Here is a 17592-nt window from a genome sequence, read left to right on the forward strand (position 1 = left end):
TACCACTGAGGCATTGTAATGCTCAGGCCCTTTGTGGATCTAGCTTTAACTCCCTTAAAAGCTGTAACCCACTGTGCTACACCCTCCAGGCTCAGGTTTTCAAGGGTTCCAAAATTTCAGCATGAAAATGTCCTCCCATGTTGCCCCTTTCAGACCTAGGGACTATGTGGGCAGCAGCATTCAGGATTGGCACAAGTGTGTTCTTCTCAATTGTATCCTGCCTTAGGGCTGGTCTACACTACAGGCGGAAATCAATCTTAGATACGCAACTTCAGCTATGTGAATAACGTAGCTGAAGTCAAAGTATCTAAGATCGAATTACTCACCCGTCCTCACCGCACGGGATCGATGTCCGCGGCTCCCCCTGTTGATTCCACAACTCCGTTGGGGTTGGTGGAGTTCTGGAATTGATATAAGCGCACTCGGGGATCGATATATTGCGTCTAGATGAGATGCGATATATCGATCCCCAAGCAATCGATTTTAACCTGCTGATACGGTGGGTAGTCTAGACGTAGCCTGAGTTGTATCTGTCACCACTGTCTTGCTGCAGATGAGGAAGAGTGTAATTTCCTCAAGGTTATTTCTGGTGAACAAAGCTAGTAGTCCGGGTTTGAGCCAGATACAGAGCACATAACTGTGCTCTAAGGGTATGTCTGCACTGCAGTTAACAGACGTGCCAGCTGTCTGTGTTTAACGACTTCACCCAGAACACAAACATCTCCACTGCAATTATACAGCCCATAGCCTGAGCCCCATGAGCCTGGGCCAGCGGTAGGTGTTTAACTGCTATGTACACCTACCTGAGGTTCTTGAACCAACAACAACCCTGCTATAAAATCCTGCGACCTCTCCACCAGAATCTTTGTTAATAATGCTGACTCATTTTAGAATATGAAATGCTGATGGAGGTGTTGTGTTTGCATGTAACAAACTCCAGCAGCACTGCTGATGTCTGTTCAGTCTTGTTTAACACCCCGCCCCCCGGCCCTTTCATCACAGTTTAAAGCATTGTGTGTTAAGTAAAATATTTTCTGAGAAGGGTTTCTAGAGTTAAGAATTAATTGGGCTTAAAGGTCACAGAGACACAGCTGCAGTCCAAGAGACTTTTGCCTTTAAATGCTGCTTGGAAGGTTTCTTGGGGAGAAAGTTGGTTTTTTTATTCCTAGCAGCACAATGGCAACCATGTCAGGGAAGCAGGGAACCACTGGGCTGGCACTTTTTCTCTCTTGGTGGAGTTTTGCCGAAGGTGGGAAACTGCTGGTTGTGCCTCCAGATGGGAGTCACTGGCTCAGCATGCGTGTGGTCGTGGAAATGCTTAGGAAAAGAGGGCACGACGTTGTTGTCGTAATCCCAGAAGCCACCTTGCTCATGGGAACATCAGATTATTGCACAGTAAAAACCTATCGAGTGCCTTACACACAGGAATCACTGGATACATTTTAACGTTCAGTAGGAGAGAATGTTTTTGTTGACCTGCCGTTTCCAAAGAAAATTACCAGGGTCTTTGAAAACATATCACAATTTACAACCATGTTCTCATTTGCCTGCAGGGATTTCTTATATAACAAAGAGTTGATTAAATACCTTGAGGACGGCAAATTTGATGCTGTCCTTATGAATCCTGCGTTTCCATGTGGACCAATAATTGCTGAATATCTCTCAGTTCCTTCCGTGTACTTCATGCGTGGACTTCCATGTGGCTTGGACTTCAAAGCCACTCAGTGTCCCAGTCCTCTTTCTTATGTCTCGAGGATTTTCACATCCAATTCTGATCATATGACATTTACCCAGCTCGTGAAGAACCTATTAGTCAATGCTGCAGAGAATTTACTTTGTTACCTGTTATATTCACAATATGAGAGCCCGGCTTCTGAGTTTCTTCAGAGAGAGGTAAAAATTCTGGAACTGTTCAGCAAAGCATCCATTTGGCTGCTGAGATACAACTTTGTGTTTGAGTATTCCAGGCCAGTGATGCCCAGCATGGTCTTCTTCGGAGGCACCAACTGTGAACAGAAGAAACCATTATCCAAGGTTTGTAAGTTATTTTTAAAAAGCTGAAAATATTGCAACATTATTCAATGGGTTTTTCTGTAGGCTCGATTATTATCCTTTCTGTGTGCATGAAATCCAACAGGGTCCAAGTGAAAAACATTATTTTTATGGCGTATTACATATGAGCCAAGGTCTTGATGACCTCACAAGCATTGACTCAAGTAATGACAAAGTGGAGGCGTGAGTGAGGAGGGATAATCAGTGTCCTTAAATCAATTGTTATTGCCTCAGGACAATTTCTACAGCATGGAAGTAAAGGTCCTCTGAGGCCTTGATTGAAAATGGTTCTCTGACACACTTGCTGTAACCTATTACTCCCAGTGCATTGCTCCATCTTATGTAGCCTCTGCGGTGGGGCTTTATACATTCTATTTCAGTTGTGCACTTCAGGTGGCGTAGTAAGAATGGGGCTATTTTGATAAAAGACTCTTACAAGGAAGCAGCTGGGTCCCTGTGGCACTGATTGCCACAGTGTCCAGTGTGCCTGCACAGTATCTTCATATGGGAAGAGGCAAAGGGGTTATATGGGATGAGTTAAAGGAGTAACTTTAACCCAGAATACCTGGGCTTTCCACTTTTTGTTTATAAGTGCAGCGTGCTAGTCTTCTTCACCCCTACCACCACCCTCCAGCTTCAGGTGCCTAATATCAGCTCTGTCATAATACAGTTTGGGTTTTTTGGTCTCTTCCCGACCCCTCTGGGATTTGCTTAGCTGGTGACATTTGCATTATGGGATTTTAAACATGGTATGCGGCGCTTTAGGTATCTGAGCAAAGGTTATGTGGAATTACCATAATGGGACCGGCTGGAGGGACTTCAAGCTGCCTGAGGGACATTTAGTGACTCCCGCAGTGCGGCAAAACCAGCATATCTGTTTCTATGACACCTGCTTGGAGCTATGGACATGTCAGGGACGTAAGAGGAATGTGCTGCATTTTGTTGACCCTTGGCTGCAAAAATAACCCCCAGCAGATTGTTCCAGCCATAATAAGTGCTAGTGTACACATAGCTTAATAAGCCATTTCTGAGATAGGAGCCAGAGGCAATGAAGATCATTTCTAGGAAACACGAATACCTCATTCTTGAAGCACACTCATTTTGTTTCAGACTTTTGAAAAAGCAACCATCCGAGCACAGGCTCACATTTGTGACATTTTAAAGTGTATTTCATTTGAGCAAAGACTGGGAATGTGTTCATGATCAACACTGGAATATAATGGAAATCTAGTTTCACCTTTAACTAAGTGAGACTAGGGTCACTCCATAATGAGAATATGCACCACTCTCAAACTGAAATACTGGAGTTCCTCCGTAGGGGGGTCACAGCTGTGTCCTAATGACAGAATTAGTAAGAGGAAGCGTAATAAAAAAGTCAGGATGGTACTAATAATCAGATAACAGTGAGCAGCACTTGTGGTCCAAAAAACACCCTTATCATTGGTTGGCTCATTGCCAAGATGCTGCAGCATGAGCTGAGTTTGACAGAGCATGGGCTAGACAGCAAGCAGTGAAAAAGTCAGTCAATGATTTTCCTTATCTTTTTGTTTAAAGCAGGAGCAGAAAGCACAAACACACCACCTTGGGCAGCAATACAGCTTCTTTATGCATCTGTTGGCCAATTGAACTGAACAGTCTCCTCAGGGAGTGGATCATTAGAGTTGGGTGACAGGTTTAGGATGAATAGTTTACTCACTAACAAATGAAATTTGGTGAATTTGGATTGAAATCTGCGAATACTTTCAAACAAACAGAAAGGGGGGGGAGGATTCAGAAAAAAAGGTTGAAAATTTTCATTTCAATTTTTCATTTCAAAGTTCTTCATTTTGAAATTTAGCTAGTTTTATTTAAAACAAACAAACAAGGGTAAAAAAAGCACCTGGAAACAAAAAAACAAAAATAAATTATGTACTCAGTTCTATGCATAATTAACCATAAGTTAATAACCACATGAATTGTTGGCAAAGTATTCTCTTACATTCTCAATTCTAGTAGATCTTGGAATGAAACATCCCACATCAGGATCTTCCTGTTGAAGTTATGCACAAACCCAGGAAATCAACATTTCTCTACATTGCTCTAGTTTTTTCTGATCCTTTGTTGTCCAGTCAGATTGCATAACCAACCTTTAACCAGCTAAAAGTTAAAAATTGTCTCACTCATGCTCCTGTAAACATCCAGTTCATTGGAAATCAAACATTAATTTGAGAACTGAAGGAGTAAGGGTTGGAAGGCCAGTAGTAAAACAATTCCTGTGTTGCCTGCAATAGTTGAGCATGTATCTAAAAGAAGACTTGTGCTGCAGTCAGTCAGTCAGGTTTATCTAGTGAGATGGCTTCTCTATTTCAAGGGGTTTGTCACCTACCTGCCTGGCTTCTACTTTTTCTGCCCATCTGGAGCCTTTCTGTCGGGGAAAAGCTATTGGTGATTCCCCTAGATGGTAGTCACTGGTTCAGCATGCATTCAGTAGTACAGCAGCTTTGGCAGAGAGGACATGAAATAGTAGCAGTTGTGCCAGAAGTAAGTGTTTGGATACAGCCATCAGAGCATTATACAATGGAAACATACTCTGTGCCATACACCAAGGAATACTTGGAAACAGAATTTAAAAGACTGGGCCATCAAATATTTACACCTCAACCTTTCCTGGAAAAGTTCACTAAAACATTTGCAAGAATGGGAAATATTATGACACTCTTATTCAATTCCTGCAAACAGCTTCTGTCCAACAAAGAGCTGACCGCCTACCTCAAAGAAAGTGCATTTGATGCTGTCTTGATGGATCCTATATTTCTATGTGGACAAATAGTAGCCGAATATTTGTCCCTACCTTCTGTTTACTTCTCACGGGGAATTCCGTGCGGGCTAGAACTTCAGGCCACCCAGTGTCCAAATCCTGCTTCTTACGTCCCCAAATTCTTCACTAGCTATACAGACCACATGGCATTTCCCCAGCGTATGTGGAATGTCTTAGTCAGCTCATCAGAGTTCTTGAGCTGTTCCCTTCTTTATTCATCCCATGAAGATCTGATCAGGGAGTTCCTTCAACGAGATGTGACAGTGCCAGAGCTTTTAAGTCATGCATCTATTTGGCTTTTGAGATATGACTTTGTGTTTGAGTATCCAAGGCCTGTGATGCCCAACATGGTTTTAATTGGGGGCATAAACTGTGGCCAGGAGAAACCATTATCTCAGGTTAGTTCATTTTTTTACAATTAAAACTGGATTATCGTACTAGCACCCACTATTAGATAAAGCTTCTATTGGTTAAAACAAAATAAAAGTAACAACATGGAAGGGCTTAGAAAAGCATGTTACATCTGTTCCTCTCAGAGTCATAAGTAGTCACTTGTATAATGAGAGATCCTCAGTTGTCCATAAAACCAGACGTGAAAGGCTAGGGTTTTACTGTCTAGAATATTCTCATTTCATATATTTCTTCCTGAGACTTGTGGGGTTACCCAGCATACCAAATAATATTGAAACTTTGCATTAGAGTGGTACCTTTCATTAAGGTATTTCTAAGAGTAGGACAGACATTAATTAAGTGACAGTACTAACTCTGACAGACTAACAACCTGACATTCAGAGATGAAGAACCATCCTCACAAAGTAGTTGAATAGTCAGGCATGGAACTCAGAATACTGTTAGGGGATGAAGAATGAGATGGTTAAAAAATGTGCTTGACTCAGTAGATTGCCAGGGCAACTTGTAACTATACACAATATTTAAGTGTAGACAAGGCCTTAGTTCACTACATTCTCATGACAACATAATTTGGTATGTGATACTGCAGTGTTTTCTAATGAATGATCCAATCTAGAATTCTTTGTATAGATAGTCTTTGAAACTGGGGGGAGTTTGAGTACACAAAGAAAGCAGGATTATATTGACAATCTATCCACAGAGTCCATTCTGGTGTGTGAAGAATGGCATGAAGCAGAAAAATACGGCAATAGAATTTAAAGTTGTGTGAGAATATGTAGGAAGATCAACACATTTGCACAAGAGACTAGGCTAAAAGTAGCCTAAAAATGTTGTTGTTAGAATATCATGGACAACAAACTGGAAGAAAACAGCAGAAACAAAAGTGACCACTACTGCAATAGTGGAATCATAGACAAATTGTCACATCAACAGGGAGGGGGCTGGGGTAGGGGGAGGGCGCAGTGTAGATAGCGGCAGAATGAGAATGAAGGATGTTTAAATGACATTGATGCAGAATTTAGAGGTTGGTGCCTTGGAATTTAGGGATTGTTGCTGTGAAATTTGGTCCCATTATGGCACAGAGTAGACAAGAACCTGAATATAGCCCTGACAATGTATCAACATCATTTAAATGTGTAGCCCAATAAATGGTGGTGGTTAGTTATAGCACTGTGTAACTGATGGCATTCACAATAAATGGCATTCTTTAGGTATCTAACACTAATGCCAAATCATCCTGAACTACTGATTGCTGAATCCTGCTGATGGACTGAGAAAAAAACATTCTCTGAAACATTGCTTGTGAGGGGAAGGCCCCTGAGGAAAGTGGTCTTTGCTGGCAGGAAAACAGATCCTGGTCTAGCAAAGCACTTAAACATAGGAGTAACTTTAACATAAGCTGTCCCCATGAAGTGAATGGAACTACACGCATGCCTGAAGCAACATTCATTCTTAGCTGTTCTGCTGGATCAGGGCTTAGGAAGGAATCTTAGCAGCCTATCACTGGCCAGCCTATTTGTACACAGAAGTGCACTTGTTTGTGTGGTGTCCAGGCCTGATTCCAACAGGTCTGGAGATTATACTGAATTTAGTTTGCAACACCTAAGATCACAAAACATGCTATAGAGAATGTGGTGTTGGATGGGCCCCTTGTGCCAAGTCGTGCTCTGAAATTGTTTGCCTGTGTCCCAGTGTCTGGATTGCTGACATCAGCAAGTCGTTTGCCCTCCTGTTCAGGATCCAGTCTGTAACAAAGGTTACTGTGGTTTAACCAGTCAACAAAACGTGTAATAAACCTGTCACACAAGAATGAAGACACCCAATCCTGGTGATCCCTTAGAACCCAGGGATTAATTGGTCAACAGCATGACTCCCAAAGAGCTTTTACCTGACAGTTGTATGAGCTTATTTAACAAGTTTGCCTTTCACACCCCATGTTGTTTAAAGACTCATCAGTGCCCCCTGGAAGACTTTTGAAAGGAATCTGAATTTAAATGAATATTCTGGCACTCTCTCTTCCCCAGGCTTTAAGGAAAATATGTTGGTAAGAAATATGACGTTTATTCCTTATTGGTTCACTTGCCCTTGCAGTTGGCTTTTCACTTATTTATGTCATCACAGTTAATTGCTGATTTCTATTTAGCCCTTTCTGTGCAGTACAAGTCTCAAAATCTTCCACCTGTTCATATCTAGGCAACTGTGAAAGTTTTTTTTTTAATTTAAAAGAAAAGAAAGTTACAGGATTTTCAGTATTCTCCAGATCCAGACAGAACTGATAAGTCAAGAATTTAAAAATGCCTCTTTTTTCAGGCCATTGTTTACATCATTAAGCTTTAAAAACACCAGCCATTTTTCCACAACTGTGTGATCTGAAGAGAGAAACATCAGACTTAAGCCTGAATTTCCTGACACCTCTATTGTGTCAAAAGAAAACAATGCATTTAGCTGCTTTTGGGTGCCAGGAAATATATGGTTTAATAGATCTACTTGGTTTGCATTACATCTTCCTTTACTTTACTTTCATATATTTTATTTATTTAGTACACTACATCTTTAATTATTTCCATATGGAGTCTTGATTTATGCCCCAATCCTGCAAATGCTTGCATGCAAGATCTCTACTCTTGGGAGCTGTCCTATGGGATTTAACAGGACAATCACATGCATATGGTTTTTCACATGAATACATGTTTATAGGATCAGACCCATACTGAATTATTTGGCCTTTTAACATGATTTCCTTCCCAGGCTAGTCGAGGTGATATCCCTTTGATTGCAAAGCACCAGAATTATGGCCCTGTGACATGGGTTAGAATGAAAAGCATTGACTGGGAGTTTCTTTGTATTTGCAGGAATTTGAAAGCATTGTGAATGCCTCTGGGGAACACGGCTTTGTGGTCTTCTCCTTGGGCTCAATGGTCTCTGAGATTCCCATGAAGAAGGCCAAGCAGATTGCAGAAGCCTTTGGAACAATACCTCAGACAGTAAGAAGAAAATAATCTTTCTAGTCAAAACAAAATCCCATCTCCGCTGCTCAGCACAAACCTTGATGAAACAGATTTTGTCCATCATGGGTTTATATGCTCTGCTGTACAGCACAGTTTACAGGAACAAGCATCAGAAGAATTGTAAGAGGCAAGTACTTAATATTAATGCTGCATTTATGATTTCCCAAAGGTTCTTTGGAGGTACACTGGAGAAGTACCCCCCAACCTTGCAAACAACACAAAGCTAATCAAATGGCTGCCACAGAACGATCTACTTGGTAAGTCTGGGCATGAGAGGCAACAATTAAGTAGGTTTCTTTTTATTTGATAACGCTCTAAAGGAATAGTCATAAATACCATAGGTTTGTAGATTCCAAGGCCAGAAGGGCCTCTCTATAATACATCAGAGGGATAAATACCATGGAGGGAGTGGAGTTGTTCAAGTTAAGCACTAAAGCTGGCACAAGAACAGATGGGTATAAACTGGTCATCATCAAAGTTAAGGCTTGAAATTAGACAAAATTTTCTAACCATCCAAGGAGTGAAAATCTGGAACAGCCTTCCATAGGGAGCAGCAGAGACAAAAACCTAACTGGTTTCAAGACTGAGCTTGATAAGTGTATGGAGAGGATGATGTGATAAGATTGCCTAAAAAGCCATTTGGCCCATTTGTGACTGCTGAGAGCAAATATCCCCAATGGCCGGTGATGGGACACTAGAAGGGGAGGACTCTGAGTAACTACAGAGAATTTTTTCCCAGGTGTCTGGCAGGTGGGTCTTGCTCACATGCTCATGGTCTAACTGATGGCCATATTTGAGGTCCAGAAGGAATTTCTCCCCAGGTCAGATTGGCAGGGAACCTAGGATTTTTTTTTGCCTTCCTCTGTAGCATGGGGCATGGGTCACTTGATGCTTTAAACTAGAGTTAATGATGGATTCTCTGTAATTTGAATTCTTTACATGATGATTTGAGGACTTCGGTAACTCAGCCAGAAGGTATGGGTGTGTTACAGGAGTGGCCAGGTGAGATTCCGCAGCCTGTGATGTGAAGGAGGTCAGACTAGATGATCATGATGGTCCTTTCTGGCCTTAAAGTCTATGAATAAGGGACCATCATGTTTATCTAGTCTGACCTCCTGTATAACACAGGACTTCCTTGGATTAATTCCTGTTTGAAACCACAGCAAATATTTTAGAAAAACTTCCAGTCTTGATTTTAAAATTGCCAGTGTCGTAGAATCCCCTCCAACAGAGGCGATTCGTGGGGGACACGCAAGATCATATGCCCCCCACATTTGTGGCTTGGCTTGGACTGAGCATGTTCGGATGGATTCAGTATGCTCAGTAACACTGCTGAAGCCGGCTGTCTTCACTCTGCTCCCCCACTCTCAGCAGACACGGGCAGGGCCGGCTTTAGGAAGTGCGGGGCCCAATTCAAACAGTTTCGAAGGGGTCCCGGCGTGGATGACTTTAAAAAAAACACATGGAAAAAACCACATGGGGCTTATACTCACTGGGCGGCGCTCCAAGTCTTCGGCGGCACTTTGACGGCAGGTCCTTCACTCGCTCCAAGTCTTCAGCGGCACCGAAAGACCCACTGCCAAAGTGCTGCCGAAGACCCAAAGCACTGCCAGGTGGTAAAAATTAAAAAGGCGCCTCTAGCCAGGGAAGGGATTCTCACCGGGCGCGGGGCCCTCTTAGGCGTGGGGCCCAATTCGGGCGAATTGGTGGAATAGGCCTAAAGCCAGCCCTGGGCACGGGTCATCTGCACACAGCATTAGGTTCTACTGGTTAATTATCCTCACTGCTAAAAATGTGTGCCTTATTTCTATTCTAAATTTGACTAGCTTCATCTTCCAGCCATTATCTCTTGTTATACCTTTGTCTGCTAGATTATGAAACCCGCCCCCATGTAGGTATTTATAGACTGAGCTTCATTTTATTCATATAGTAACTACTGTACATAGAGTTTATTAGATCAGCGGTTCTCAATCGAGGGTCTGCATTCCCCTAAGGGTTCATGAGCCCTTTCAGGGAGCTGTGGGAGCCCACGACTGAAATCCCAAGCACTGGCTACCTATCCCCCCACTGCAGTGCCAGAGCTGGGCAGTCCAGGGGGCAGCTCCACCCTGCCTCCTCTTCTTGCCCCCGAGGCCCCACCCCCTGGCCACGTCGGACATGGGCAGTTGAAGTTAGGCAGTGCACGGCAGCCACGGCATTCCTCCATCTGCTGCTGGTAGTGCACAGGGTTGCGGCTGTCCTCAGCTGACGCAGCAGATAAGAGTCACCCAGGTAGGGTGACCACACTCTGTGGCTGGCAGAGCCCTTGGGGAGCAGCAACCACAGGGGAGTCTTCCTAGCACACAGCCCTAGCTACCCCTACCTACCCTGAGCTACCCCTCTGCCTGCACAGAGTCCCTAGATACCCCCTGCCTGAACCCTGCGCTACCCCTGTACCCATACAGTCCCTAGTAATCCCATCTGCACCCTTAGCTACCTCTCTGCCTGCACACAACCCCTAGCTATGCCCACCTGCACCCTGAGCTACCCCCCGTGTCTGCACACAGCCCCTAGCTACTCCCCCTGCAACCTGAGTTACCCCCCATCCCTGCACACAGCCCCTAGCTACCCCCCTCCTTGCACCCTGAGCTACACCTCTGCCCACACACATGGCCCCTAGCTACCCCCTCCCTGCACCCTGAGCTGCTACTCTGCCCACACACACAGCCCCTAGCTACCCCTATCCCTGCACCCTGAGCTACCTCTCTGCCCACACACACAGCCCCTAGCTACCCTCCTCCCTGCAGCCTGAACTACCTCTCTGCCCACACACACAGCCCTGGCTACCCCTTCCCTGCACCCTGAGCTACCCCTCTGCCTACCCCTGCACACAGCCCTTAGTTACACCCTTCCTGCACCCTGAGCTACCCCCTGCCTACACACAGTCCCTAGCTGCCTCCCTCCCAGTACCCTCAGCTACCCCCTGCCCACACACAGCCCCTAGCTACCCCGCTCCTGACACCCTGAGCAGTTCTCAAACTTTTTGAGCTGAACCCCCACCACATACAACCCAGATAGACTGGGTGACCTGCTGAGGTGAGTCAGGGGGTGGAGGTGGTGCTGCCTCATGGACCCTGCTGTGCAGAGCTGGCCCAAGCCCTGTGAGCTCCCACCCCCACCCTAAAATAGAAGTTCCACCCCCAACCCGGAGCCCCAAGTCCCTTTCCCCCTGGGCCCTGTTTGGGGGGAGGGCTCAGAAAGAGATTGAGAACTCCTGTATTAGATCTTTACTAGGGATGTACATATTAGTTCTGTAAAAATAAGAACTCACCCTTATGTTGGAGCCATTCCCAGACTTTAGTTCGGGAAATCACCCCTTTCCTCATCTCAAATACACTCTTCTCCCTGGTGATCTCATTAAATCCCACAGTCCCACTGGAACTAGTGTCCTGTTTGATGCAGCTCCAGTGTTCTCTTGGACTTTCCAGATGTCCACAGTCCCTGCTAGAACGTGGCTGACAGGTGAATCACCAAGACCTGCCAAATTCAAACCAGATAATGCACTGGGTCCAAGAGAGAGACTGCAGACTTCTCAACAGGATCCAGAATGGAGACGCGTCTGCTTGATGTCAGAGTTTATGGATAGTCCCATGAGAGGTCTAAGAACTGGGGAGAAGAAAGGAGAAATTACCAAAGTTTGTTAGAGATTGAGGGGAGAAGTAAGGATGACAGGACTTGTGGGAAGAGATATGAGTCTAGGGAAAGGAAAGATCTGACTGAGAACGGAAAGATTAGCTAAGGTTGAAGGCTAAGGGTGAAATCGTGACCTCACAGAAGTCAATGGCAAAACACTCATTGTTTTTAGTGGGGCCAGGATTTCACTCCAAGATCTCAAAAGTTTTACAGACGATTCAAAGCTTTGCAAAGATTATCCAAACCCAGAAGAACCTCTGAGACCTTTAAGGTCCACTCCATCACTGATAAGTGTAATCCTGAAGATTGTCCAGGAGCGATTCCCATGTGACCTGCACTCTAGTGTTGTCATGTTCTATTTTTGTAACCACTGATGCCATTGTACTGAAAGCACATCTAATACTGTGCCTCCTGTGGCTTAAAGAATTAACCAGAAATGTCTGAGCAAGCAGTCTGCTACAGTAATACGTCTACCTCTTCCTCACAGCTCATCCCAAAGCCCGTGCCTTTATCACCCATGGAGGCTCACATGGAATCTATGAGGGGATATGCAATGGAGTGCCAATGGTTCTGATGCCATTATTTGGAGACCAGATGGACAATGCTAAGCGGGTAGAGTCCCGGGGTGCGGGAGTGACGCTGAATATAGTTGAAATGACTTCTAAGGACCTATCGGATGCATTGAATGCAGTGATTAATGATAAAAGGTCAGTATCAGCAGATATAAATGTGTCATCTTCATTTTAGGGCTATTGAATATAATGCTGGCACATTGCTTCCAGTTAAATTGCACACTGAGCACTACCCTTGTCATATTACTATGTTACGTATCACTCAGCAATCAGGATTTATATATCAATGTATTAGCATTAGGGGGCTAGTATTTTCCCCATTACTACAGGACTTTCCTCATCAGTTAAATTGCACACTGAGCACTACCCTGTCATATTACGATGTTACATATCACTCAGCAATCAATGTATTAGCATTAGGGGGCTAGTATTTTCCTCATTACTACAGGACTTTCCTCATCAGGGTCTCTAATTATAGGTATCTAGAAGGGGCTTGAGTATGCAAATGAGATGATGCAATGCTCAAGTGGGTGTGACATATATACAGTGGAAGAAAGCAATTTTTCAAGGTACATCACATGATTAAAGCCAAAAGCGTCCAGCTTCTTGAAGAATGTGAAGACAGCAATAAAAATGTGGAGGTTTCCCCCTTTTTTCTTTTCTTTTCCAGCCAGGAAATGGACGTAAGGGGAGGAAAAAAATCAAAAATCCAAAGAACTGAACATTTTAAACAGAAATGTTTGTTCCAGTTCACAAATTTTCATCAAAAAACGCAAGTGTTCCACTGAACATTTTCATAGAAAAATGCTTTATTGGAATGTTTTTCCAGGGAGGTTGAACTGATTTTCTGACTTGCTGTAATGTACAGTGAATGTCAGCAAAATGCTGCAGAATGTCAAAGATGGCTAAACATTAATGATTGTCCCACCCATAGCAGCATTACATCATCTCATTTGCATAATCACTCCCATACTTTGGCTTATATCGAGCAAAGCTATGGTTCTGTTGCAGAACATCCTTAAAGGATTACCTTATAATGGCCAACCTGTCATGTTTTATAGACATGAACTATAGCATTAATTTACTATATAGACCAGAGTTTTCTCAGTCAACTCATCTTTCTATCTGTTTGCAAGCAGCAGCCTCAGGCACAGTCAAATGCTGCTTGGCTGGGCATTACAAAGGAAATGCAGGTCAGCAATGTCTCTTGGCTTGCACAGCGGCTGAGATGGAACGTGTACAGAAAGGAACCAAGAAAGGATTTTGATCCATTCACTACCAAAAGCCATGTGGAGTTGACTCATCCTACCATGCTGACCGTCTCACACAAGATTAGGTTACATTTAGAATGGCTGTCTGGTAGACCAGGGTAAATGCAGATGAGCCCATTGACTTGTTTGAGGAGAACTTAACCTTTTTAAATAGTTTGTCTATAATTAGGTAGCCCACACTGGACTCTCAAGGCTTCCAAGAGACTCTATCTATTCCTGAAAATGCTGCCTCTTCACCTTTCACCTCTAAATTTACCTAACAGAGATTTATAGCGACTGTCTTGATTGCCTTTCCTCCAATTCCTTGCCAGTCTGGCTTCCACCCTCTCTGCTCCACTCAAGACTGCCCTCCCACAGGCCACTGGTGACCCACTTCTGGCCAGATTTGGGCCCAATACTCCATTCTTATCCTCCTTGATTCTTCTGCTGTTTCAGTGCAATTGGTCATTCCCTTCTACTGGACACTCTGCTCTCCTTGGGCTTTCTCGGAACTGGTCTCTCTTGGATATCTTAGTACATTACTGCTCTTTATTATTTGTATTATTGTAGCGCTGAGACCCAGTTATGGGCCAGGACCTCCCTGAGCTAGGTGCTGTACGAACCAGAACAGAAAGACGGTGTCTTGTCCCAATGAGCTTACAATACCAATATAAGACAAGAAACAGCAGGCAGATAGCATGAAAGACCCCCTAAGCTTATATTCTACCAGCTTAAGTTAAAACTTCCCCAACGCACAAATTTCTTTCCTTGTCCTTGGATGGTTTTGCTGTCACCACCAAGAGATTTACACAAAATTTCAGGGACGGCTCACTTGGAATCCCTATCCTCCCAAGCCCCTTCGCCCCCTTTCCTGGGGAAGCTTGAGAATTATATACCAACCAATTGCCTTAGAAATGTGAGTACAGACCAGACCCTTTGGCTTCAGGATACTAAAAAGCAATCAGGTTCTTAAAAGAAGAAGTTTATTTATAAGGAAAAAAATAAAAGAATCACACCTGCAAAATCATGATGGAAGGTAACTTTACATGGTAAATAAAAAGACTTAAAACACAGAGGATTCCCTTCTGGCTCAGCTTCACAGTTACAAAAACAGAAATAAAACTACCTCTGTAGCATAGGAAAATTCACAAGCCAAAACAGAAAATAACCCAATGCATTTCCTTGCCCTATTTACAATTTTTGTAATTTTAGGCAGATTATTCCAGGTATATTTTCAGGAGATGTTGTACCTGCTTGGTCTCTCCCTCCGTCTGGAGAGGGAACAACAAAGAGAACAACAAGCAAATTCTAACACCCCCCCCCCCCAAGATTTGAAAGTATCTTCTTTCCTTATTGGTTCTTCTAGTCAGATGCCAACTAGGTTATTTGAACTGATTAATCCCTTACAGGTAAGGCAATTTAGTACAGCTGCCAAGCAGGGATTTTATGCTACTGCATACATAAAGGTTGTTACACTTCCCTCTATATTTATGACACCTTCTCTTCTACACCATGTCCCTGGGTGCCTTATCGGCTCGCATAGCTTCAGCTACAATCTCTTGGCTGACGATTTATAGATAGATTTCTCTGCCATGACTGGTCTCCTTCTGTGAAGTCCCACATTTCAGCCTGCCCTCTAGATACCTCTTCCCAGAGGTCTCGCTAAAGTTTAAGCTTAACATAGCCAAATCTAAAATCCTAATTTTTCCTCTTAAACCTTCTCTACTGCCCGCCTTCTTTGTCAATGTTAACATCACCATCCTCATTTCACAACCTGGATGCTACTTAAAATGTCTCCCTTTTCTTAAGAGGGTTTAAGACACAGATGGGGAATAAAACCCTCAGTGCATATGGCATGAGAAGAATGTTAACTGATGGATCTCTTGGAATTGTTTTCTGTGGATATAAATAATCCTCTAACTTTTTTATTTAGAAAGTATTTAAAACATTTCATTTCTTTTCTTTGTAGCTATAAAGAAAATATCATGCGTCTCCAAGCCCTTCACCTCGACAGACCTATCCATCCCCTTGATCTTGCAGTGTATTGGGTTGAGTTTGTGATGAGACACAAAGGGGCCCAGCATTTGCGGCCTGCAGCCCATGATCTCAACTGGATCCAGTACCACTCTCTGGATGTCATTGCTTTTCTCCTGGCTGTCGTGCTCATTACCAGCTTCATCTCTCTGAAGTGCTGCCTGTTCTGCTGCCGGAAGTGTTTCTGTAAAAAAGGAAGAGTGAGCAAATCGAGCAAATCAAAGGCAGAGTAATGAAGGGGTTGGAGATGGGGCTTAGCTCCAGACCTTGGGGAATGTAGGGCTTTCCTGAGCACAGGCCCAGTAAAGTCATTTCTGGTGGTGAGCTCAGAAATTATTCAGAACATATTCCTTTTAAATAGCAGCACCGTGTTTTGCTGTTCCATGTTTTGATTTTGTCTCCAATTAATTCAGAATATTTTTGAAAGCTTTGTTCAGTGCTTGTTTGATTGTTAAAGATAATTCACACCATAATGCTATGGTGTAGTGCTCAGAACATTAATGGGACTCCTGGGTTCCATTTCCTGCTGTGTAGCTCACTCACTATCTGACTTGGGGCAAGGTTCTTCTCTGTGTCTAGTTTTCTCATCCATGCAATGGGGATAACAACATTTCAACCTTGGTACTACAGTGGTGCCCATCATTCTAGTGTGTGAGTGTCTGATGCATCATATTTATAAAGCACTTCAAGATCTTTGGATGAAAGTTGTTACATAAGTGCCAAGTGGTGTTTTAAGTGAGGGATAGAATGCAGCCTGTTGATTGGAAATAGAGAATGGTATTTGTTCTGCCCAGGTCAATCTGTCATTGTCTGAACTGTGTTTCAAATACACTGAACGTGAACAAATTTGAAAGTAGTATTGAGCCACCACCACCCAATCAAGTTTCACCCCAGCTGGAGTACTGAACTTGGAGCATTGTAGTCAACCGATTTGATCTTTGTTCTTGATATTCTGTTAAAAATAAACCAAACAAAAATCTGTACAAATAAACCCCAAATAATAAGAACAACAATAACAACAGTTCTCTTTTTTGATTTGAGATGTATGGGCCCCATCACCTTCACATGCAGTAATCTTTGCACTGAGGACTAGCAGTGTTAGGACAGAGATATTCAGGCCTGTCTGCAAAGGCCTATACTTTAAGAATTTAGGTATATTCTTATCACTTAGCTAGTTATACAGGTATAAAAGAAAGAATCAAAAAGCACTCTGTAATGGCCTTCTCTTACTGTGACAGTCTGAGGCTTGGTTCTTCAGCTAAGCAGCCATAAACTGGGAAATGTATGGTCACATCCTCTCATTCCAAACTAGTCATATTAAAATAAGGCAGTCTGGGGCTGTTAGGAAGGTGATTCGATCTATCACCTCCAGAGAAAGGGAAGAGCCTAAAACATGTAAAAGGAAATTTAGTTTGATAGTTTTCTGTCTGGTAAGAACTCACTTATCAATAGACACAGCTGGAGAACCCTTATGTCTGTATAGATGTAGTTGTGAAATCCTCACTTCTGCATTGTTTTGTGTGTTTATTTGCATGGTCTCTGTCTGGTTCTGTGATTGTTTCTGTCTGCTGTATAATTAATTTTGCTGGGTGTAAACTAATGAAGGTGGTGGGATATAATTGGTTAGCTAATCATGTTACAATACGTTAGGATTGGTTAGGTAAATTTTAGAATGATTGGTTAAGGTATAGCTGAGAATATTACTATATAAATTAGGGGTAAACAGGAAGTAAGTTGGGATTCGAAAATAAGGAAAAGGAACTTGGATTTAAGCTTGCTGGAAGTTCACCCCAATA

The 17592-nt window shown here is 43.2% G+C and overlaps 1 protein-coding gene across 3 annotated transcripts in view; it reads left to right on the plus strand.

Annotated features, from left to right (window-relative positions):
• The window catches only part of LOC115659902 (UDP-glucuronosyltransferase 1-1-like), a 94377-nt gene extending 77408 nt beyond the window's left edge, over positions 1 to 16969 (plus strand). For 2 of the 3 annotated variants that reach the window (XM_030580657.1, XM_030580656.1), the window contains exons 2-5: positions 8113 to 8244; positions 8438 to 8525; positions 12428 to 12647; positions 15732 to 16969. In XM_030580657.1, coding sequence (XP_030436517.1) covers positions 8113 to 8244; positions 8438 to 8525; positions 12428 to 12647; positions 15732 to 16029 — 738 coding nt within the window. In that variant the 3' untranslated portion in view covers positions 16030 to 16969. Of the gene's footprint in view, positions 1 to 4383; positions 5248 to 8112; positions 8245 to 8437; positions 8526 to 12427; positions 12648 to 15731 lie in introns of those variants that run through there. The other variant, XM_030580658.1, reaches the window with a different exon arrangement.
• The last annotated feature ends 623 nt before the right edge of the window (positions 16970 to 17592 follow it).

Source organism: Gopherus evgoodei, chromosome 11, assembly GCF_007399415.2.
Source record: "Gopherus evgoodei ecotype Sinaloan lineage chromosome 11, rGopEvg1_v1.p, whole genome shotgun sequence".
Lineage (NCBI taxonomy): Eukaryota > Metazoa > Chordata > Testudines > Testudinidae > Gopherus > Gopherus evgoodei.